Source organism: Medicago sativa, chromosome 6, assembly GCF_051527215.1.
Source record: "Medicago sativa cultivar Bolivia chromosome 6, Bolivia_mono, whole genome shotgun sequence".
In the NCBI taxonomy this organism is placed as follows: Eukaryota; Viridiplantae; Streptophyta; class Magnoliopsida; order Fabales; family Fabaceae; genus Medicago; species Medicago sativa.
Genome location: NC_140754.1, coordinates 70,841,520 through 70,864,625, shown reverse-complemented (window position 1 = coordinate 70,864,625; position 23,106 = coordinate 70,841,520). Strand labels below are relative to the sequence as shown.

Below are 23,106 nucleotides of genomic sequence, written 5' to 3'. Positions count from 1 at the left end.
GCATTTGAGTCATTTTGAGTCAGTTTAGTCCCTAGGGGCATTTTGGTCATTTCACATGAAATTTCGACAGAGAGAGGTTACTTTAAAGTACCTCATTTTGTAGTTGATTCATTTTAGTCTTTTTTGTGTTTTTTTAATATTTTCACTTTACGTTATTTTCCATTTTACATTTTTTACCCAATTTTATTTTTAATATGCATTTTAGTCCTTCAAAGTTTTAAAAAAATTGCATTTAAGTCCTTTTGGTTTTAAAATTGCTTTTTTGGTCCTTTTTCTTAATTGCAGAACAGTCCCTATTTGTGTCAAGTTTATTTTTTAGTCCTTTTTATTTAAAATTGCAGTTTGGTCCTTGTACTTTCAAGAATTGCAGACTAGTCCCAAAGTTCCAAAAATTGCAGAGAGGTCCCTAAGGCAAGAAACTCAGCAAGGCCCAGTCTGTTAAGGTCCAAGCACAGGTGTCAAGTTTCTATTGGTCCAGTGGTACACATGTCAGCTATATAAAGGATCCAATCATCACAATTCCATTGAGATTTCACCAACTCATCAAAATCACAGAAACAGAATCACACTTTCTCTCTCTTGACAGTTACGATCAAAAACACAAAGAAACCAAGAAATTCATCCCCAATTCGAAACCCTAAATCGCCAGAAACAACAATTCACAACAAATTCGATGAATCTTTCACAGTTCTCAGTGATTCAAGCATGAATCATCATCATTGAACCGCTTTTTCTGCAATTCAAGCACAAATTCGCCACTGTGAGTGACGAATTCATACGATCACAGAAAGGATCGAAGTTGAGAAGAAGAAAGATCGAAGAAGAAGAATCAAACCAGAGAAGAATAGGAAGAACTTCACCGATTTATTTTCGGTCTTCAACAACAACAAATCACTTACTAGAGGCTCAGAGAAGATTCACGAAGTTTTCCTTCATCTTCTCGTTCGAATCTCCAGTTCAATTCAGGTAACCACAAAAAACCTTCTCGTTTTGATTGCAAAAAGCTCAACGAAGGTCTGTAAGTACGAATAAACGGTGAATCAAAGTAGATCGGTGACTTAGAAACCTTTTCCTTCGAAAAAGCTTTGAAAAGATTGAAAAAGATTTGAAACTGTAACTTCAAACATAGATCTACAATGTTTCACCGTTTATTTTGCAAAACTAAGTTCATATTCGTAATCAGTGTGAAAAATAGAGTAGGTTAGGGTTTAGATCCATGTAGATCGGTGTTGTTAGGACTCGCCGGAATCTGGAATTCACGGCGGCGTTGATGAAGATTCCGATGAATCTTCATCTTCTCCAGCCGTTTCATTCCAGAAACCGACGGCGAAGGATGAATGGGGAGGAGAGAGGTGAGAGCTTCTCTCACTAGGAGAGAAGTTAGAGAGAGAAAGAAGAGAGGAAAGTGAGGAAAACGGTGAAGTGAGGCTTATATAGACCTCTAGGATGCGCCTTCACCGTTAGATCTAGGTTTAGATGGAGCTGGATCAATCCAACGCTCCTGATGCGTTTGGATAGTCCAGATCCATCAAGGATCTTGGGCTTGGGCTTTGGTTTGTGCTTCCTGAGTTCTTTTTTGGTTTTCTTGCTATTTCCATGCTGCCATGTGATATCTGCACCCCTATGTTGCTCAATTTTCATGATAATTTCCTAATTTTTTTTCTATGTGCTTCTTAATACATTTGTGGTATTTTTGCAGTGTTTTTACAATTTGAAAATTGATAAAAAATAATGTAGTAATTTTCTTGCTATTGTGTGATACTTTGTGTAAAATTTGTGGAAAATTTGCATGTTCTTGATATTAAATCTTGATATATGTCTTTGATTTGTGATGTGTGAATTTGTGATGAGGTTACCTCTGTAGTTGATGTGTTTTTACTGAATGTTAATGTGTTGTGGTTAGTTACTTGTTTTACAAGTCATGTAAATAATTGTTTGTGAAAATAAAGTGCCAAATGTATCTAAAAATGTATCATAACTCTTGACTTGAATATGTTCTTATAATTCTCACATTATTGGTGTAATGAAACCTTTGAAAAATTGTCATGATATGAGAATTATAGGTCATATATTTGTTTTGATATTATGATAAATTTTAGGTATATTTTGCTACCTTTATGTTAAGAGTTTTGTTACTTTTTTGTCAAGTTTTTGCTACTTTGCTTAGTGTTCCTTTTGCTTATAATTTCTATTCTATTATGCCTTATGCTACTAACCCTTTCATTTTATGTTTCATTCATCCATAAGCATCTCATCCTCCATCTTATATTCTTAGCTTTTATTTCTTGCACTTTAAATTTTGCCAAGACTTAGCATGTATAACCTAGGTTTTTTTTGGACTTTATTTCATGCAATTTAAATTCTTGCAAGACCATAGCATGTAAACTAGGGCCTATGTAATGGACAATGGACTCTATCTAATGATGTACACCGACACAAGCACCGACACATGCACACACATCACATGGTTACTTTAGATGTATGCTTAGGGAATACATGTTTTAGATGTATGCTTAGGAATCACGATACTTAGAAAAATTCTCTTTTCCAAAAAATATGAACAACTTCACTCAAATAATTTTCCAAAGAAACCTTGGGATCAAAATCCCATTGAATTTTCCCTTTATTTTCTTAGACAAAAAACCTTAATGAACTTTAATCATACTTAGACTTTTTTTTGCAAAGTAACTAATCACACCTCACATTTTCCAAATCTTATGCCCTTGAGGCCTCTCTCTCTTATTCTTCAAAATTCCATTTTCAAAATTAAAATCAACCAACAAAAACAAAAACATTTTTGGAAGAGAACTACATGGATTTTGATCCCTTAAAAGGGTATGTAGGCAAGAAGTCAAAACTTCTCCAATTCCAATAAAACAAAATTCAAACACATTCTTCTCCCTCCAATTCTTAACCTAGCAAACCCTTAGGTGTAAATAACACTTTCAAATAGCATTTAAAAATAAAGCGTGCGCGTAGAAAGTAAAAACGGTTCCTGTAGGATACTATAGTCGTTATGGGTGCCTAACACCTTCCCATGACGAAAACAACTCCCGGACCTCGATTCTCAAGGGTTTTTCTTATTTTTCCCTTCCCAAGAAAAAATGAGATATCAAAGGTTAAAAAGGTTCAAACTTAATCAATGTTTGACACCCGGAAAACCAAGATAAAACAGATGGCGACTTCACTGGGGAGATTCGAGAGTTACGCCTAGTCTTTATTTTCACGCTTGCGCTTTTGTTTTTACTTGCTTCTTTTATTTGCTTTCTTATATGAATAAATGTTTAAATTCTTGCAAACGTGTGGGGTGAGAATATTAAAGCCCTACACCCGGGCTTAGTGAACTTAGGATTTAGGGGGGATATAATCGACAATTCATTCCGAGGGTTGCCTCGTGTATTGGATTATGCGATCAATCCCACATAGCTGAGGCATTTTGGGGGTGATGTTGTCGGCGCGTGTTGTCGCGTTTAGGCACTTTGCTTCCAATTGTTCTATGACGTTATGGACCGTAGATAAACCGAACCCATCCATGGCCATTTTCTAGGATGTAGTGCGGAGGCTAAACCGAGTGTTTGTCTCAAGTTTTAGTCGTCACGCGATACTACACTCAAATTAAACCTTCTTACGGATAATCCTGGAGCGAGTGCTTGTCTCGTGGCACCATGATATACGTAGGAGAGGTTGCGACTTGGGAACCTTTTGTAGAACCCGGTTACTATTACCCAAAGCCCTAGTTTCGCCGGACACCGTGTTCGCCCATAACTCCTTGACTTTGAATCTCAAACCCACCATGTTTTCTCCTTTCTTGAATGTGATCATGCATACATGCATAAACTTTTTCCATGCATTTATCGAAGGGCTTAGACAAATTGAATTTGTAAACATTGTAGGAATGGGGAAGACTAAATCCTACAAGTTCAAGGAAGTGGATTTGGCTAGTTTGAGAGATTTGGCACTCAAGGTCAAGGATCCGACCGGTTTCCGACGTTGTTACGGGGACTTACTTACTCTTCTCCGGACTAATATGGATGAGAAGCTTGTACACACTCTAGAGCAGTTTTATGATCGGGACTATCGCTGCTTCACTTTTCCCGACTTTCAGTTGGTGCCCACACTCGAGGCTTATTCTTGCTTGATGGATCTATCTATTGCCAAGGAGACACCTTTCACGGGTCTTGAGCATCCCCCTACTCCTTTGGTTATTGCCCGTGATCTGTAACACCCACAACGTGGCCCAGTAACAGTGGCGGAGCCAAGCCGGCCCCGGACTTAGGCGGGATGAGTCGGACCACCGGGCTGTTACAGGATGACCCCACGTTGATAGGAGGAACCAAATCACATCGGAATGAGAGGGATCCGGAGGCCGTGTAGGTATGGGACTACATGGTTGAAGGAAGGCTTATAAGAATTGTTAGGTACTACCCATATCAACAAGATGCATCTTCTTTTCGGGAGCTCAATCCATAGGAACTCCACAGTTAAGCGTGCTTGGCTTGGAGTAGTACTAGGATGGGTGACCTACCGGGAAGTTTCCCGGTAAGCATGTGAGTAAGGACAAAGCATGCTGAAAAGACTCGTGTTGGTTTGTGGGGTTAGTCGGCAATCCTGTAAGCAGTCTGGGATGTTACACTTGGTATCAGAGCAGACCTCTCCCAGTACGGTGTGGTTCGGGGACGAACCAGGCGGAAGCTGGTGGGCATGTAACACGCACAACGTGGCCCAGTAACAGTGGCGGAGCCAGGCCGGCCCCGGACTTAAGCGGGATGACTCGGACCACCGGGCTGTTACAGGATGACCCCACGTTGATAGGAGGAACCAAATCACATCGGAATGAGAGGGATCCGGAGGCCGTGTAGGTATGGGACTACATGGTTGAAGGAAGGCTTATAAGAATTGTTAGGTACTACCCATATTAACAAGATGCATCTTCTTTTCGGGAGCTCAATCCATAGGAACTCCACAGTTAAGCGTGCTTGGCTTGGAGTAGTACTAGGATAGGTGACCTACCGGGAAGTTTCCCGGTAAGCATGTGAGTGAGGACAAAGCATGCTGAAAAGACTCGTGTTGGTTTGTGGGGTTAGTCGGCAATCCTGTAAGCAGTCTGGGATGTTACATGATCTTTATCTCAAGACCTCCGATGTTTCCAAGAATCTTGTCACTAAGGCTCACATCCGAGGATTCACTTCAGAGTATCTACTTGAGAAAGCCAATCTCAAAACCACTTGTCAGGACACTCTTGAGGCTATTCTTGCACTACTCATCTATGGGCTTATCCTCTTTCCAAATCTTGATGACTTCGTGGATATGAATGCTATTACGATCTTCCGCTCCAAGAATCCAGTTCCTACTTTGCTGGCTAACACATACCATGCTATTCAGAGAATTGGACTATTTCACAACAGATTATGGCTCTCACCCCTAACGAAGTGGTTTGGCTCACTCCTGCTGCTAGAGTCAAAGAAATTATCTTCGGTGGTGGAAAGTTTCTTAATGTACCTCTTCTTGGTACCCGGGGTGGAATCAACTATAACCCGGAGCTCGCCTTGCGACAATTTGGTTTCCCGATGAAAGAGAAGCCCATCTATCTTGCTACATCTCCTTATTTCTTCCATTACTTTAATGCTCCTACAGGAATAAGAGAAGATTTCATAGAGGCTTGGTCCAAGATTTGGAAGAAAGATGTGAAGCATATGGGTGTGAGATCCGGTATTGCTCATGAGGCCTATACTCAATGGTAATAAACCAGGCTGAGAAGATTGGCATGCCTTACCCCCGCCATGAGATATGTGTCCGCATCTACTCCAACCATGCCTTTACCTCTACCTCTGCCTACTTAGGAGATGTATCAGGAGCATCTAGCTATGGAGAGCCGAGAAAAGCACCAATGGAAGGCTAGATACTATGAGGCTGAGAATCTGATCATGACTCTGGATGGAAAAGATGAGCAAAAGTCTCATGAGGTGTCAATGTTGAAGAGGGAGTTGGCTAAGGCTAGAAAGGAAATTAAAGAAACGGATGAGTTGCTTATGAGGGATTCCAAGAGGGCTAGGGGGCCCGTAACTTCTATGCCCGATATTGCAGCTACGAGTCTGAGTCTGAGTCTGAAGATGATCCTTCCACTTCCTATGATTGAGGATTTTTGTTGCCTGTTGTTGTTCCCAGTTGTTGTTCATGTTGTTTTACATTTCAAAGTCTATCCCTTGGCTTAGCATTTCAAAGGGAATTATCTTGTAAGACCTTGTGATGTTTGCGTGTTTCGTCTGGCTATAATGTTTCAGTTGTTTAGTAATGTTTACGTCCCAGCTACTACTGAAATGATGCCATCCATCCCATTGTCCACAGTGGCTTCTGATGCTCGGTTTGTTATGCCCAATGGACGCCCTTATGGACTCTCATCTTTCTATGCTCCTAATACTGCAGCTAGTATTTCTGGTATTGCTAATCAAGGACAGATTCCTGCAACAACTTTTGCTTCTACATCTACCTCTATGCCTCAAGTGACTACTGTTGTTACCGATCCTGTTGTGCATACTGTGCAACAGGTAATCGATGTTGACACTCCGCGTGGACAGGGCCCTATAATGGAGGCTATGAGAGAACAGTTAAGAGAGCTAGCTGGGGAGCTCCGTGTGGTCAAAGCTAGCCGTGGGAATGGTGTTTCTGCTAAGGCTCGTGATATCCCGATTTGAGGTTCCCAAAAAGTTCAAAGTGCCAGATTTTGACAAATACAATGGATCTTCTTGTCCACATAGCCATGTCATTCGGTACGTCCGAAAGATGGCCAATTACGCAGACAATGATGCGCTGATGATCCACTGCTTCCAGGATAGCCTGACAGAAGATGCGGCAGACTGGTACACTGGCTTGAGTAAAGACAATATCCATACTTTTGAGGAACTCGCTGCTGCTTTTGAGAATCATTATGAGTTCAACACCCGCTTGAAGCCGAATATGGATTCTCTTAAGTCTTTGTCTCAGAAGTCAGATGAAACCTTCCGTGAATATGCTCAAAGATGGAGAGGGGCAGCTGCCCATGTTTCTCCTCGGCTTGACGAGGAAGAACTGACACAGACATTCCTGAAAACTTTGAAGAAGGAATATGTTGAACGGATGATAGTCTCTGCACCAAATAATTTCTCCGACATGGTTACTATGGGAACTCGTCTAGTGGAGGCTGTCAGAGAAGGCATCATCATTCTTGAAAAAGGTGAGTCGTCAGCTAGTGCGCCAAAGAAGTATGGTAACGGCCACCATAAGAAGAAGGAATATGAAGTAGGGATGGTATCCGGTAACCAGTCCACAGCTGCTGTCGCTCCTATTAATGCTGCTCAGTTACCCCTACCCTACCAATATATGCAGTACTCTCAACATCCTTTCTTCCCACCATTCTACCAGCAATATCCTCTGCCACCGGGTAAACCACCAGTGCTCGTTAATGCCATTGCTCAGCAGGTACAACAGCAGCCTCCTGCTCAACAGCAACAGCCGCAACAACAGGGCCCTCGGCCCAGGCCTTATTTTCCACCAATACCGATGCGGTATGTTGATCTGCTCCCAACTCTACTTGCTAAAGGACATTGCGTCACCAGACCAGGCAAGCCTCCACCTACGCCATTGCCTCCCAGGTTCCAACAGGATCTCAGATGTGAATTCCATCAGGGCGCTCAGGGCCACGATGTTGAGGGTTGCTATGCTCTGAAGTATGTTGTAAAGGATCTAATAGACAAAGGACAGTTGACTTTTGAAAATAGTGTTCCACACGTTCTTGACAATCCACTTCCAGACCATGCAGCTGTTAACATGATTGAGGCTTTTGATAAAGTTGAAACATCTCGGGTTCCTCGAAAGGCTCCCACTTTAGATGTCCGTAATGTTGCTACTCCTTTGGTGCCACTACATGTCAAGCTTTGCCAAGCTTCCTTGTTTAATCACGATCATGCTTCCTGTTCAGAGTGTCTTCAGAATCCTATGGGCTGTTGTACTGTACAGGATGATATACAGAGTTTAATGGACAACAAACACTTGATTGCTAGTGACGTTTGTATAATTGTGCCAGTGTTTCATGATTCTCCTGCCAGGAGTGTACCTCAGACAAGGAAGGACGAACCCTTAGTGATCAGGCTACCTGGCCCGGTATCTTATGCCTCAACTAAGGCAATCCCTTACAAGTATGATGCGACTATGGTTGAGAATGGGATAGAAATGCCTCTAGTATCCCCAGCTGTGGTTGGTAACATTGCTGAAGAAACTACAACTCTGAGAAGTGGAAGGGTCCGTCCACCCTTGTTCCAGAAGAAGGTCGTTACACCTGCTGCCACAGTAACTCCACCGGTTGCTCCTCCTGTTGACAAGAATGCCAGCCCATCGGGCCAGTCTATTGAAGAGTCTAATCTGGACGAGATTTTGAGGCTCATCAAAAAGAGCGATTATAAGATTGTAGACCAACTGCTGCAAACTCCATCAAAAATATCCATCTTGTCTTTACTCCTGAGCTCAGAAGCTCACAGGAAAGTGTTGATGAAAGTGCTGGAACAAGCCTATGTCGATCATGAAGTCTCCGTGGATCAGTTCGATGGAATAGTGGGTAACATTACTGCTTGTAATAACTTATGGTTTGGTGACGATGAACTCCCCGAAGCAGGGAAATACCACAACTTAGCTTTGCATATCTCAGTGCACTGTAAGTCTGACCTGATATTTAATGTGTTGGTAGACACTGGATCGTCCTTAAACGTAATGCCTGAGTCTACACTGAGACAGTTGAGTCATCATGGATTTTATCTAAGAGGAAGCATCTATTTGGTTAAGGCTTTTGACGGATCTCGTAAGGATGTTCTTGGAGAGGTAGATCTGCCAATTACTATTGGTCCGGAGACATTCCAAATCACTTTCCAAATCATGGACATCAACGCCTCTTACAGTTGCCTCCTCGGAAGACCGTGGATTCACGATGCTGGGGCAGTACTTCCACTCTGCATCAAAAGCTCAACTTTGTGAGGAATGGTAAGCTTGTCACTGTACATGGTGAAGAAGCGTATCTGGTTAGCCAAGTGTCATCTTTCTCTTGTGTTGAAGCAGGGTCCGCTGAAGGGACGTCATTTCAAGGCTTGACTGTTGAAGGTGAGGAACCCCGGAGAGCTAGTGCTACTATGGCTTCATTGAAAGACGCCCAGAAAGCTGTTCAAGAAGGGCAAGCTGCTGGCTGGGGCAAAGTGATACAGATTTTGGAGAATAAGCGCAAAGAGGGCCTTGGGTTCTCCCCGACCTCAGGCGTTTCAACAGGAACTTTCTATAGTGCTGGGTTTATCAACGCTATCGCCGAAGATGCTGCTGAAAATAGTCATGTGCCTGTGTTCGTTGTACCAGGAGGCACCGTGAGAAATTGGGAGGCTGTTGATATTCCTTTAGTCATGCATACTTCCATGTAATGTGTCTTGTTGCTCATGCTTTCCTTTGTTTTCAAAATAACAATCCTTTCGCTCTGCCCAAGGCGAAAGTGATGTCTTTGTAAGGGCATGTTTGTTTCGGCATTGCTGTTATCAATAAAAGTTGTCGTCTTTTCCGCGACTCTTGGTTTTCTTTATTTTTTAGTACCTTTTTCTTGGAAATAATGGTAATGCCAGAAAAAACCAAAACATCTTTACTTTCTTATTAATTTCAAAAATCTCATGAGAAAACCTTTTTCTAAAATCATCCCAATCATATTATGCAGATTGAACCATAATAAACCCATTGAACACAGTGACCCTACGGTTCGTCCAAATTTTGAATTCCCTGTATATGAAGCTGAAGATGAGGAGGATGATGAAGAGATACCGTATGAGATCACTCGACTGCTTGAAGAAAGAAGAGCCATTCAGCCTCACCAGGAAGAGATTGAGCTCGTTAATTTGGGTACTGAAGAGAACAAGCGAGAGATCAAAATTGGTGCTGCACTTGAGCCATAAGTGAAAAAGAAGATTACTCAGCTTCTCCGTGATTATCCAGATGTCTTCGCATGGTCCTATGAAGATATGCCGAGTCTAGATCCCAAGATTGTGGAGCATCGGATACCGACAAGACCTGAATGCCCTCCCGTCAAGAAGAAATTGAGAAGGTCTCGTCTAAACATGGCTCTTAAGATTAAGGCTGAGGTGCAAAAGCAAATTGACGCAGGTTTCCTCATGACAGCTGAATATCCTGAGTGGATCGCCAACATTGTACCAGTACCGAAGAAAGATGGGAAAGTTTGGATGTGTGTTGATTACTGTTATACCCTAATTTTGGACCTAAAAATACTTATTCAAAATATTTCTTCTATCTTGAATATATGTCTATTACTCTTGAAGAATTGCCAACTTGCTGTTGTTTACACTGACATTTTGCCCTGCTTTATCTCTCAATATAGCTTTAAAAATCTTTTCAACTGTGTATTTGTCTATGTTTTCTTGCATTTCAAATCATCCAAAAATATTTTTCTTGCATTTCAAAGTCATTTGAATTTGTCTCTGATCAGTTGCATCTTTCTCTGCATCTTATTTCAATATTACTTGCAAAATTCATGAAAAAGGGTATTTTAGTCATTTCCTGCATCCAAACTCATTTTAGTCCTTGAAAATTGTTTGTGTCTTTTCATTTGATTTGTATAAGTCCTTGTTTTAATTCAATGTCAAAACCCATTCCAAAAATTACATTTGAAGTCATTTTGAGTAAGTTTAGCCCCTAGGGGCATTTTGGTCATTTCCTATGTTAAAACTCTGTTTAATCCCTAAAAATTGTCTCTGAGTCTTTTCATTTAGTTTGTATAAACTCTTGCTTTAATTCCCTATTAAAAAAACCATTTTAAAATTGCATCTCAGACGTTTTGAGTCATTTTAGTCCCTAGGGGCATTTTGGTCATTTCACACGAAATTTTGGCAGAGAGAGGTTACTTTAAAGTACCTCATTTAGTAGTTGGTTCATTTTAGGCCGTCTTGTTGTTTTTAATCGTTTCACTTTACGTTATTTTCCATTTACCAATTTTATTTTAATTTTCATTTTAGTCCTAAAACTTCTAGTAATTGCATTTTTAAGTCCTTTTTCCATAATTGCAGTTTAGTCCACAAGTTTTAGTTAATTGCAGAACAGTCCCTACTAGTGTCAAATTCTTTTTTAGTCCATTTTTTTTATTGCAGATTGGTCCCTTAATTTCAAAGAATTGTAAAAAGGTCCTCAGGTCAATTTTAAGCCAAAGCCGAGTCAGTTACAAGTCCAGGTACAGGTGTCAAGTTCCCATTGGTCCAGGTCCACATGGCAGTCTCTCATTGGTCCAAGTATCACAGTCATCAGCTATAAAAGCCAACTCATGGTCAAGGTCAAGGTCAGAAGAGAGACCTCAATAACTCAGTGACACATCACAGCCAAATCACGCAAACACAACCCTTTCTCTCTCTCTCAAAAAGTGGATCAAAGTCACATTTTCGTCAAGAACGTGATGAAGTTCATGAAGAACTTCATCACCTAACAAACCCTAACTGTTTCCAGATTCACCAAAACAAACACAAAATTAACAAATTCATCACCAATTACACAAAAATCAACGAAAATTCTCAGAGAATCAAAACCAAAACCATTTCAATTCAACAAATTTTCATCAAATTCAATCGGATTCGTGCAAGTTCTCAGTGATTTTCTTCGAAAATCATCATCATCGAACTGCATCTCTTCCCTCTTCTTGCAATTCGAGCTCAAAGGCGATCACAAGAAGGAGATTAAAGGAGAGAAGAAGAAGGATCAAAGTAAGATCGAACCAGAGAAGAAGATAGAGGAGAAAGAATCAGACCGGTGCGTCAAAACAGACTCACCGTTTTATCTTTTTAGTTGAAACAACAACGAAGCGTTCACCAGAAGATCAGAGAAGAATCAAGGAATCTTCCTTTGTTTTCCTTCGAATCACCAATTTCCAACAGGTAAACACGTAAAACTTCTCAGTTTTTTCCTTTAAATACATCAGCGAAGTCAGATCGAAGTGAATCGGTGTGAATCTTCACTTCTTTCCTCATTTTTTCTTGAAAACGTTTGCAAATAGAGGAAGAGGTGAGGATTTACACCGTAAAGACGAACGTCATAACATCGTTTCAACTTGTTCTTCGTCAGTCTCAACATAACCGAACCCTAAAAGTGTAGATCTAGGAAGATCTACAAATTTTTTGCAAGAAATAATGAAAGATTCAGATAGAGGACGAAGAAACGAGTGTTACGGTGTTTCTGTTCTAAAAAAACGTTTAAGTTTCATGTTCATCGGAATCTGGAGGCTATGTCGGAGAAGATGAAGTTTCCGACCGGTATTCATCCTCTCCGGCGAGTTCTTTGCAGAGCTCTGAGAGAGAGAGAGAGAGCCTTAGAGAGAGAAACTAGGGTTAAGAATGAAAAGAACCGGCCTCTTTTGCTTTTATATAGGCGTGAACCGAACTGGTTCATTCGAACCGGTCTGGTTCACCCTTGGACCATGTGTTTACACTGTCTGATCTAGGGTTTTAGGAACTGGATCAATCCAACGTCCCTGATACATTTGGATGATCCAGGATCCACGTTCCCTTAGGCCTGGGTTCTTTTCTTGTGCAGGCTTTATATTCTTATGTTTTTCTTGCTATTCCTACGCTGCCTAATACTTTTTACACCTCTGTCTCATTAAAAAACCCTTAAAATGCTTAAAGATTGTTCAAATCATTTTCTTGTCATTTTTGATGAATCTTGATGTATTTATATGTTAAGTATTCATCAAAAAATGAGGAAATATTTTGTTCTTTTGTTGATTCATTTCTTTTCCATTTCTTGTCAAAAAAAATCTTGTTAAAATTTCTAAAATCTTGAGAATTTTCTTGCAATCATACTTGATGTTTAATACTAGTTTCCTATGATATTTTGACATGAAAAATGGATATAAAAACATAGGTGATCTTGCTTGTGATGTTTTGGTGCTTTTTGTCAACATTTGTGAAGTTTTCTTTGCATAATTTGATTCCAATACTTGATCTCATAATGATTGATACTTGATGAATCAATTTTGTGATATGTTTGCCCTTGGTTTAGTGTATTTGGTGCTGTTTGTGATATATGATAACTAGTTTCTTATATGGCAAGTTACTTGAATTTTAACATGTGATTGAGTGCAAAATAGACCTAAGAATGTACCATGACTTTTTGGCTTGAGATTCTCTTATAACTCTCACATTAGGGCTGAGCTTAAAACTCTTTGGAAAATGTCATAATGTGAGGGTTATGAGTCTTTTGCTTGCTTGGGATTTTGGTATTTTGTTAGGTGTACTTTGTCACTTTTTCTTGCCATTTTACCATGTTGTTATGCCTTTCTCCTTGCCTATTTTCTTATCATCCTATGCCTATTGTCACTAACCACTTTGTTCATTGTTTCATAAGCATCCCTCACCATCTTCACTTCATTCCCCATTTCCTTCCTATTGCACTTTGTTTTGGCTTTAATTCATTTTATGTGAGACTAAGTTCTCACAAAGGGAAGTAGTTTGTATTTAGGCAAATGATGTAAAGGACAATGGACTCTAATGATGTACACTGACACAAGCACCGACATATGCACACACAACACATGGTTACTTTAGATGTATGCTTAGGGAATGTATGTTTAGATGTATGCTTAGGAATCGCGATACTTAGAAAAATTCTCTTTTCCAAAAAATATGAACAATGTCACTCAAATCATTTTCTAAATAAACTTTGGGATCAAAGTTCCATTGATTTTCCTTTTATTTTCTTAAATAAAATTTTAATGAACTTTAACCATACAAGACTCCATTTGCAAAATAACTAATTCCACCCCACTCTTTTCCAATCTTATGCCCTTCAGGCCTCTCTCTCTCATTCTTCAAAGTCCAATTTTCAAACTTAAAATCAACCAACAAAAACAAAAACATTTTTGGAAGAGAACTACGGTGGATTTGATCCCTTAAAAGGGTACGTAGGCAAGGAATCAAAATTCCTTCAATTCAAATAAAACAAAAATTCAAACACTTTCTCCTCCCTCCAATTCTTGACTTAGTAAACTCTTAGGTGTAAATATCACTTTCAAATAGCATTTAAAAATAAAGCGCGCGCGTAGAAAGTAAAGACGGTTCCTATAGGATACTATAGTCATTATGGGTGCCTAACACCTTCCCGTAGCGAAAACAACTCCCGGACCTCGATTCTCAAGGGTTTTGCTTATTTTTTCCCTTCCCAAGAAAAAATGAGATATCAAAGGTTAAAAAGGTTCAAACTTAATCAATGTTTGACACCCAAAAACCAAGATAAAACAATTACAGAGATTTGAATAAAGCCAGTCCAAAAGATAACTTCCCATTGCCTCATATTGATGTACTCGTTGACAGTACTGCTCAATCCAAAGTGTTCTCCTTTATGGATGGTTTCTCTGGCTATAATCAGATACGGATGTCGCCTGAAGATAGAGAAGAGACGTCCTTCATCACTCCATGGGGAACATTCTGTTATAAGGTAATGCCTTTCGGCTTGATAAATGCTGGTGCCACCTATCAAAGGGGTATGACCACTCTGTTTCATGATATGATTCACAAAGAAATTGAAGTATATGTTGATGACATGATTGTGAAATCAAGTGATGAAGAGCAGCATGTTGTGTACTTGAAAAAGATGTTTGAAAGGTTGAGAAAGTACAAGTTGCGGTTGAATCCCAACAAATGTACATTTGGTGTAAGATCTGGAAAGTTGATAGGCTTCATTGTCAGCCAAAGAGGCATTGAAGTTGATCCTGACAAAGTCCGAGCTATCAGAGAGATGCCGGCCCCTCAAACTGAAAAGCAAGTCAGAGGTTTCCTCGGATGCCTGAATTACGTATCCAGATTCATATCTCATATGACTGCTACTTGTGGACCAATTTTCAAATTGCACAGAAAGAATCAGCCTGTTGTATGGAATGATGAATGCCAGGAAGCCTTTGATAGCATCAAGGAATACCTGTTAGAACCACCTATCCTTGGCCCGCCAGTGGAAGGAAGGCCTTTGATTATGTATCTGTCAGTGTTAAATGGACCCATGGGTTGTGTTCTCGGTCAACAAGACGAGACTGGGAAGAGAGAACATGTTATCTACTATCTGAGCAAGAAATTCACCGACTGTGAGACTCGGTATACAATGCTTGAAAAGACTTGTTGTGCTTTAGGTTGGGCTGCCAAACGCCTGCGTCATTATATGGTGAATCATACAACTTGGTTGATATCCTGAATGGATCCAATCAAATACATCTTTGAAAAGCCTGCTGTTACTGGAAAGATTGCACGTTGGCAAATGTTGTTGTCTGAATATGATATTGTGTATAAAGCTCAAAAAGCAATCAAAGGAAGCTTCCTTGCTGAGCATCTTGCTTGTCAACCTCTTGATGATTACCAGCCGATTAAGTTTGAATTCTCTGATGAAGAGATTATGTATCTGAAAGCAAAAGACTGTGAGGAACCGCTGATTGATGAAGGGCCAGACCCCAACAGCAAATGGGGGTTCGTATTTGATGGCGCTGTCAATGCTTATGGTAAAGGGATTGGGGCCATTATTGTAACTCCGCAGGGGCACCACATTCCTTTCACTGCTCGAATAACTTTTGAATGCACGAACAATATGGCTGAATATGAAGCGTGTATCTTGGGAATTGAAGAAGCCATTGATATGAGAATCAAGCATCTTGACATCTACGGTGATTCCGCGCTTGTCATTAATCAGATAAAAGGTGAATGGGAGACTCATCATGAGAAGCTGATCCCTTACCGTGACTATGCAAGACGTTTGTTGACATATTTTACGAAGGTTGAGCTACACCATATCCCTCGGGATGAAAATCAGATGGCTGATGCCCTTGCTACTTTGTCTTCCATGTTTCGTGTGAACCACTGGAATGACGTGCCCATAATCAAAGTGCAGCGTCTTGATAGACCCGCTCATGTGTTTACTATTGAAAAAGCACCTAGTCAGACTGATGAAAATGTGAATGATGGAAAACCTTGGTATTATAACATCAAGCAGTTCTTGCAGAATCATGAATATCCACATGGCGCTTCCAATAGGGATAAAAAGACCCTGAGGAGATGGGCTAGTAGATTCCTTCTGGACGGAGAAATCCTATACAAGAGGAACTATGATATGGTCTTGTTGAGATGTGTTGATGAACAAGAAGCTGAGAAATTGATGCATGATGTACATGACGGTACTTTTGGGACCCATGCTACGGGTCACACTATGTCAAGAAAACTGTTAAGAGCCGGCTATTACTGGATGACTATCGAGCGTGACTGCTACAAACATGCCAAGAGATGCCACAAATGTCAAATCTATGCTGACAAGATTCATGTGCCTCCACATGCCCTCAATGTTATCTCTTCCCCATGGCCTTTCTCTATGTGGGGCATCGACATGATCGGAAGAATTGAACCAAAAGCTTCCAATGGTCATCGTTTCATTTTAGTGGCAATTGATTACTTCACCAAATGGGTTGAAGCTGCTTCCTATGCTAATATGACCAAGCAAGTGGTAGTGAAGTTTATCAAGAATAACATCATCCGCCGACACGGTGTTCCCAGCAAGATCATCACTGACAATGGTTCCAATCTGAACAATAACATAATGCGAGCTTTATGTGAAGAATTCAAGATTGAACATCACAACTCTTCTCCTTATAGACCTCAGATGAATGGTGCAGTTGAGGCCGCTAACAAGAACATCAAGAGGATTGTTCAGAAGATGGTCACTACTTACAAAGACTGGCATGAGATGCTACCTTTTGCATTGCATGGTTACCGTACTACAGTGCGCATTTCAACCGGGGCAACACATTTTTCTCTGGTATATGGTATTGAAGCAGTTCTCCCTCTGGAAGTGGAGATTCCGTCTCTTCGAGTGATCATGGAAGCAAAATTAACTGAGGCTGAATGGTGTCAAAGTCGGTATGATCAGTTGAATTTGATTGAAGAGAAATGCATGGATGCTATGACTCATGGATAGTTGTATCAAGTGCGAATGAAGAATGCTTTTGACAAGAAAGTCCGGCCTCGTGAATTCAAGGAAGGTGAACTTGTATTGAAAAGGAGGATAAGCCAGCAACCCGACCCAAGGGGCAAGTGGACACCTAACTATGAAGGTCCTTATGTTGTCAAGAAGGCTTTCTATGGTGGTGATTTGATCCTTACACACATGGATGGTGTTGAACTTCCGAATCCTATAAATGCCGATATAGTCAAGAAATACTTTGTCTAAAAATATTAAAAGAACAGCGTGGTAGGTCGAAAACCCGAAAGGGCGGCCTAGCCAAAAATGCGCTTCCTGGTGGATCGAAAACCCGAAAGGGCGATCCAGGCAAAATTTAGGGACAAAAAAATGAATATGAAGAAGCTCGCTGAGATTGTATGCAACTCAGGCAAAAACGAGCGTCTCGATGAGCCGAAAACCCGAAAGGGCGGTTCATGCAAAAATGAGATTGATAATGAAAGACAAGTAACTATATCTGGCAAATCACCATCACCCCTTGGGGCATTTGCAACTGTCAATGATCGTCTTCATCAGAAGCTTCTGTACTTGTGAATTCAAAATTTCTATGAAATGTAGTGGTCATCGTGTTCAATGTACCACCAACCAATAAAATTACCATTTTCCAAGCTTTGTAAATCCGTGGAGTTATGCCTTTGGCTGACTTTCACCCTTCTACCTCAATTTGAGCCTGTGCTTTTGTTTGAAATTCTATTTTCTTTCTATTTTCAATGCTATATACAAAATATTTTCTTTCTATTTGATAATGTCAATGTCTGAAACAAACATCTTTGAAAATTGAAAAATCCTTTTTCTGTCTATTTTGAAAGCAAACCTGAGCAATAGGGTACATTCCAGTGAAACATGCATGAATAAATGTGTATCAATGTCCATTTCAATACATGTTACAAGCAGGTTGTTCCCTAGGATGATCTGTGGTCAATGGAAAGAACGAAAAAACAGAATGAAAATAAAAAAATTGAAAAATGCAAATAAAAAGCTCGCAAAGTTGAAAACCCGAAAGGGCGGCTTAGGCAAAAATGAGCACCCCGCTGATTGACAACCTATGAAGGCAATTCAGGCAAAAATGGGGCAATGAGAAGAATTTATTCCCGGTGAATCGAAAACCCGAAATGGCGGTTCAGGCAAAAATGGGATTGAAAAATGAAAGAATGAAAAATGAAAGAATGAAAAATGATATGAAGAGCATTGACCACAGATGCGAACATCCAATGTTTACCCAGCACTGACACGCCTAGCAATGGCGACCTGTATCAAGGAATCTTCCAAGGTTCCCTCTTCTGCAAGTTTTATATATGTGAAGTGATATATTGCCCTCAGCCATGGTTTCGATACGTCTCTCAACGACGGTCTCTCCAAGGAGGATTCCTGTGTGTATATGTTATAGCACGAGCCACCACGTGCCCAATCTTCCAATGTTTTGTCTGTCTCTGTGAAACTGTCCTGCCAAATTGTAAACCAATCATGCATTTCCAACCATTCATACATGCATAATGATGCATTCTATGTGCTCATGCATTTGTAAGACTGTTATACCATATATACATGTTGCATTTTCTATCTCAACTCTCAATTCAATTCAATGCCTATGTCTCTTTCAATCTCAATCTTCAATTCAATGTCTCTGATAATGCCTCTGTTAATGTCTCTGTTAAAGTCTCTGTTTATGTCTATGTGAAAACTCCTGTGAAATTTCTGTGAGCCAACGTTACTTGGCCATGTTTCTACCTGCAAATTTGATGTCTATGATTAAATCTTTGTGAAAGTTTCTTCTGGGCCAACGATAATGGTCATGTCTATCTTCAAGTCCAGTCAATGTCGATCTACTCTCAATTTGTATCTTGCTATATGTTTTGTCATTGGTCAAGTGGCTAGTTCGATCCAAAGAACAGCTTGTACCTGCTTATATGCCTGTGTTTCCGGTCAAACGACAAGTTCGATCCAAAGAACAGTTTGTACCCTGCTTATGTTTTGTTATCGGTCAAATAGCAAGTTCGATCCAAAGAACAGTTTGGACCTGCCTGCATGTTGTGATATTGATCAAGTAGCAAGTTCGATCCAAAGAACAGCTTGTACATGCCTATATGTCTATGTTTCCGGTCAAGTGACAAGTTCGATCCAAAGAACAGCTTGTACCTGTCTTGTACTTCTATCCCCAGTCAAGTAGCAAGTTCGATCCAAAGAACAGCTTGTACCCATCTTTTGTTTGTATCACTTGGTCAAGTGGCCAGTTCGATCCAAAGAACAGCTTGTACCTACCTTTCGTCCCCTAATTTGTCTACCCTGTTAATGTCTACCTAGATCCCCAGTGATATGACATGCTCTGTAGACTCCATTCGTTTGTCTTGCATTCATAATCAAAATGTTGCATGGCATTCATGTTTTTGCAAATGTGAGAGCGTATTTTTATGTCCAAAAACAGTGCAAATGTTGATATTTAAGTATCTTCGTCCCGTCAAATCAAAGACTTCGTCTCTTGACCCTCCGGACAAAGAAACTTAAATAGGGGCAGCTGTCATACCCTAATTTTGGACCTAAAAATACTTGTTCAAAATGTTTTTCCATCTTTGATATGTGTCTATTACTCTTGAGAGATTGCCAATTCGATATTGTTTTACCCTGATATTTCACCATGCTTTCTCTGCATATGTTACTGTCTTTGTTTTGAAAATATTTTCAATTGTGATTTTGTCTGTGGTTTTCTTGCATTTTAAGCCATCCAAAAGGGTTTTCTTGCATTCCAAGTTATTTGAAGATTGTCTCTGATCAATTGCATATTTCTCTGCATTTTATTTCAACTTTATTTGCAAAAATAATGAAAAAGGGCATTTTAGTCATTTCCTGTATTAAAACCCATTTTAGGCATTTTAGTCTCTCTAGCCTCAAATGCAAGTAGTATGATTAGGAGTATTGATAATTTTAAGGTGGATGCACTTGGAATTGCCATTGTTGTATGCACAATGCCTACAGGACTTACATCAATCTTAATTTATAGAGCATTGAGAGGTCGTTTCTTTAAGTTTTTCAAAGTAATTTTTTTTAAATAATACACGTACAACATTGGAATTGTTCATTGACTTTTGTTCATTGACTTTTATTTATTACATGCTTGACCAACAAAAAAGGCTTAATTGTGAGCAAAACTTTTTAAATTATTTATCATTTTGTGACCCTTCCTTGTTATTGCCTCCGTTTCACAATACTTGTTGCTTTTAAGGAATTTACACATACCAAGAATTATGTTCTATGTGATGTCCTGGAAAATAGGCACGACAATATATCATAATAAATAATAGAAATAAATTAAAAAAAAGTGCGATTAAGAAGAACACGAGATTTGGTAACCAAGTTCGGTGCAACAACACCTACATCTGGGGACCATCCACCCAAGAAAGGAAATTCATTCTCAATAGTATCATTTCCTAGTCTTATGTGAACAAACCTTATTCACTGCTTCTTCTCCTAATACTACGCGTGCATTTCTATCTAGGACTCCCCCTAAATATGAGAAACCCTTCTCAATTTCTCCCAACCAATATCCCCACTCCCCAGTGATTGACTCAATCACAGTTATAATAATATTAGGCGAACAACTCTAAACACAAACCAATTCTGGCTAGAAGCACTAGAGCGGTATACAAAGAATAATTACAGCTCAACCAAACAAACAAACTCGTAACATTTTGATATTCAAGGGAGACACAGGAGAGGTGTAGAAAATAACTCAAAGACTCAAACGAAAAAACCTAATAATTTCTTCTTTTAATCCTCACTTTCACAATTAGGCACTAGGGTCGGAGTCTCCTGATATAGCCAGTTGTTCTTCTCATCATGGACTTTTCTTCGCATGGGTTAAACAAATCAGTTGAACAAAATTATATTTTTGAACTACAATATTTCTATAAGCAAAATATTTTTTTTTGAAATCTATGTTGGAAAATAACTTCAAATATACGGCAACATAAACCAACACATGCAAGCTTCTAGAACCACACGCTTATTGGAGCTCATGTATCACAAAAAAAATATTCAATCAAATCTTCTAAGATCACACACAAAAGTACATCACGCCAATGAAGGCAAAATACGGTACAACTACACATGAACGATGTTGTACTACATGTCTAGGTCATTTGGTACAACAGCTTGCCAGAAAATATTGTTTTAACAAAATGAAGCCAACTCAACAATAAAAAAACACAACAAATTTAAGAGTATAATTGGAAAAGTCACGTAAATGCTATATTGGTAATGTAAAATGACTTAATTTACGATAAATTAATTTTCTTAAAATCACTTATAATTTTAAACGGACGGCGTAATTAATCTATACATATTTAGAGAATCAGGCTCTTTCAATATTGCTTTTTGATTCTCTGCTTAGGGCCCTGGAGTTTGTGCTTGGCTTACTTTACTCCGTATTGGTGTAGTCTTGTCCAAAACCTACAAAAAGGTGAGGGAAACAGAGGTGGTAGCTTTCCAAAAAAATTTAGTTGTATAAACAATTTATATATATTTGGGAGTTTCTGTATTAAATTACACGTAAAACAAATCGATAAGTGTTATAAAATAAACCTTATTGTTGTTAAAAAAATACCTTATATATTTAATAAAATAATTTATTTGATTTATACGATTTTTTTAATTATTCTTGAAAAATAAAATAGTTTTGTTTCTAACCATTGTCCTAGCATCAACATACTATGCCGAAAAAGGGGGGTCAACATATTAAATAAAAGATATTTAACGTGTTATATTGTTATTTTTGTCAAGTATAGTATAGTGGTTATAATCTATCTTTAAGGTGAATAAGTGGGGTGTCCGTAGTTCAACCCTCGACCTTTGTATATTACAATGTATTATTCCTAACAACCGAGCTTTCTTCAAAGGGGCAAACGAGTCAAATTTTGTTGGGGATGAAACTCTTCTTATGATCTAAATCTATATATATATATATATATATATATATATATATATATATATATATATATATATATATCTTTGTGTGTTGGGGTGTGTGTGTTTTTTTATATATCTTACGTTGGAAGTGCATCCGCGTACAAATTATGGCGTAGGAGGAGAACGTTGTTCGCTTCTTATTTTATTTTACTGTTGTAGATAGTAAGAGTAACAATAACTTCTAGAAAACTCATATAGTTTACTTCTTATTTTCAATTACTCAATACTTTTAATTTGAGTGATAAGTAATATACTTAAAATAAATATTGAAAGATTATAAAACTAGTTGACAAAAATATAATTTTTCACAGGAAATATTTTATTAATTAAATTGACACTTCTGGCCATTTTACAACCATCCCCCACTTAAATTTGAAAGAGTACCTTAAAATTACAAGGCTAAGCTCTTACATCCATTAATTGGATATTTTTTTTAAAAGAACGACACTCACCATTCAAACATCCACCATCAACATTTATTGTCCATGAGCAATTTCTGCAAGTGTCTTTGTTTTCGTCGTAAACGTCAAGATAATGAAGACTCGGGTCTTGTGGCCAAGTAAAACTACAGAAGAATAAGGTAGCTACCTTAATCGGGAATACTATTGGTTTGAATGAAAACATGTAACTTTGTCCAAATATGACTGTGTGATATCCAAGATCATCATCTTTGGATTTACAGTGAACAGTCATGGTTGTTGGATTTGGAGCTCGTACGTTATTTTCAATAGTAACTCTTACCCTGGCACCAATAGCGATAGTCTCTCTAGCCTCAAATGCAAGTAGTATGATTAGGAGTATTGATAATTTTATGGTGGATGCACTTGGAATTGCCATTGTTGTATGCATAATGCCTACAGGACTTACATCAATCTTAATTTATAGAGCATTGAGAGGTCGTTTCTTTAAGTTTTTCAAAGTAATTTTTTTTATAATGATTAATTTTAAATAATACACGTACAACATTGGAATTGTTCATTGACTTTTGTTCATTGACTTTTATTTATTACATGCTTGACCAACAAAAAAGGCTTAATTGTGAGCAAAACTTTTTAAATTATTTATCATTTTGTGACCCTTCCTTGTTATTGCCTCCGTTTCACAATA

General features: G+C 38.9%; 1 protein-coding gene across 1 annotated transcript; it reads right to left on the bottom strand.

Moving 5' to 3' along the window:
• Positions 1 to 8,165: 8,165 nt before the first annotated feature.
• LOC146916599 (S-protein homolog 24-like) lies at positions 8,166 to 22,836 on the bottom strand. The gene is made up of 2 exons (XM_085721681.1): positions 22,452 to 22,836; positions 8,166 to 8,344 (listed from the first exon to the last, which is right to left on the bottom strand). The coding sequence occupies exons 1-2, from the start codon at positions 22,834 to 22,836 to the stop codon at positions 8,166 to 8,168; spliced, it is 564 nt and encodes a 187-aa protein (XP_085577807.1).
• Positions 22,837 to 23,106: the final 270 nt, after the last annotated feature.

What these genes read in the sequence shown, in the direction of transcription:
- LOC146916599 (XM_085721681.1), bottom strand. Translation starts at nt 22,836, where the DNA reads ATGGCAATTCCAAGTGCATCCACCATAAAATTATCAATACTCCTAATC. An exon ending in TGATGGTGGATGTTTGAATG is followed by an intron (nt 8,345 to 22,451) that starts GTGAGTGTCGTT and finishes TCTTGTCAACAG; the next exon opens with GAGGAGCAACCGGTGGAGTT.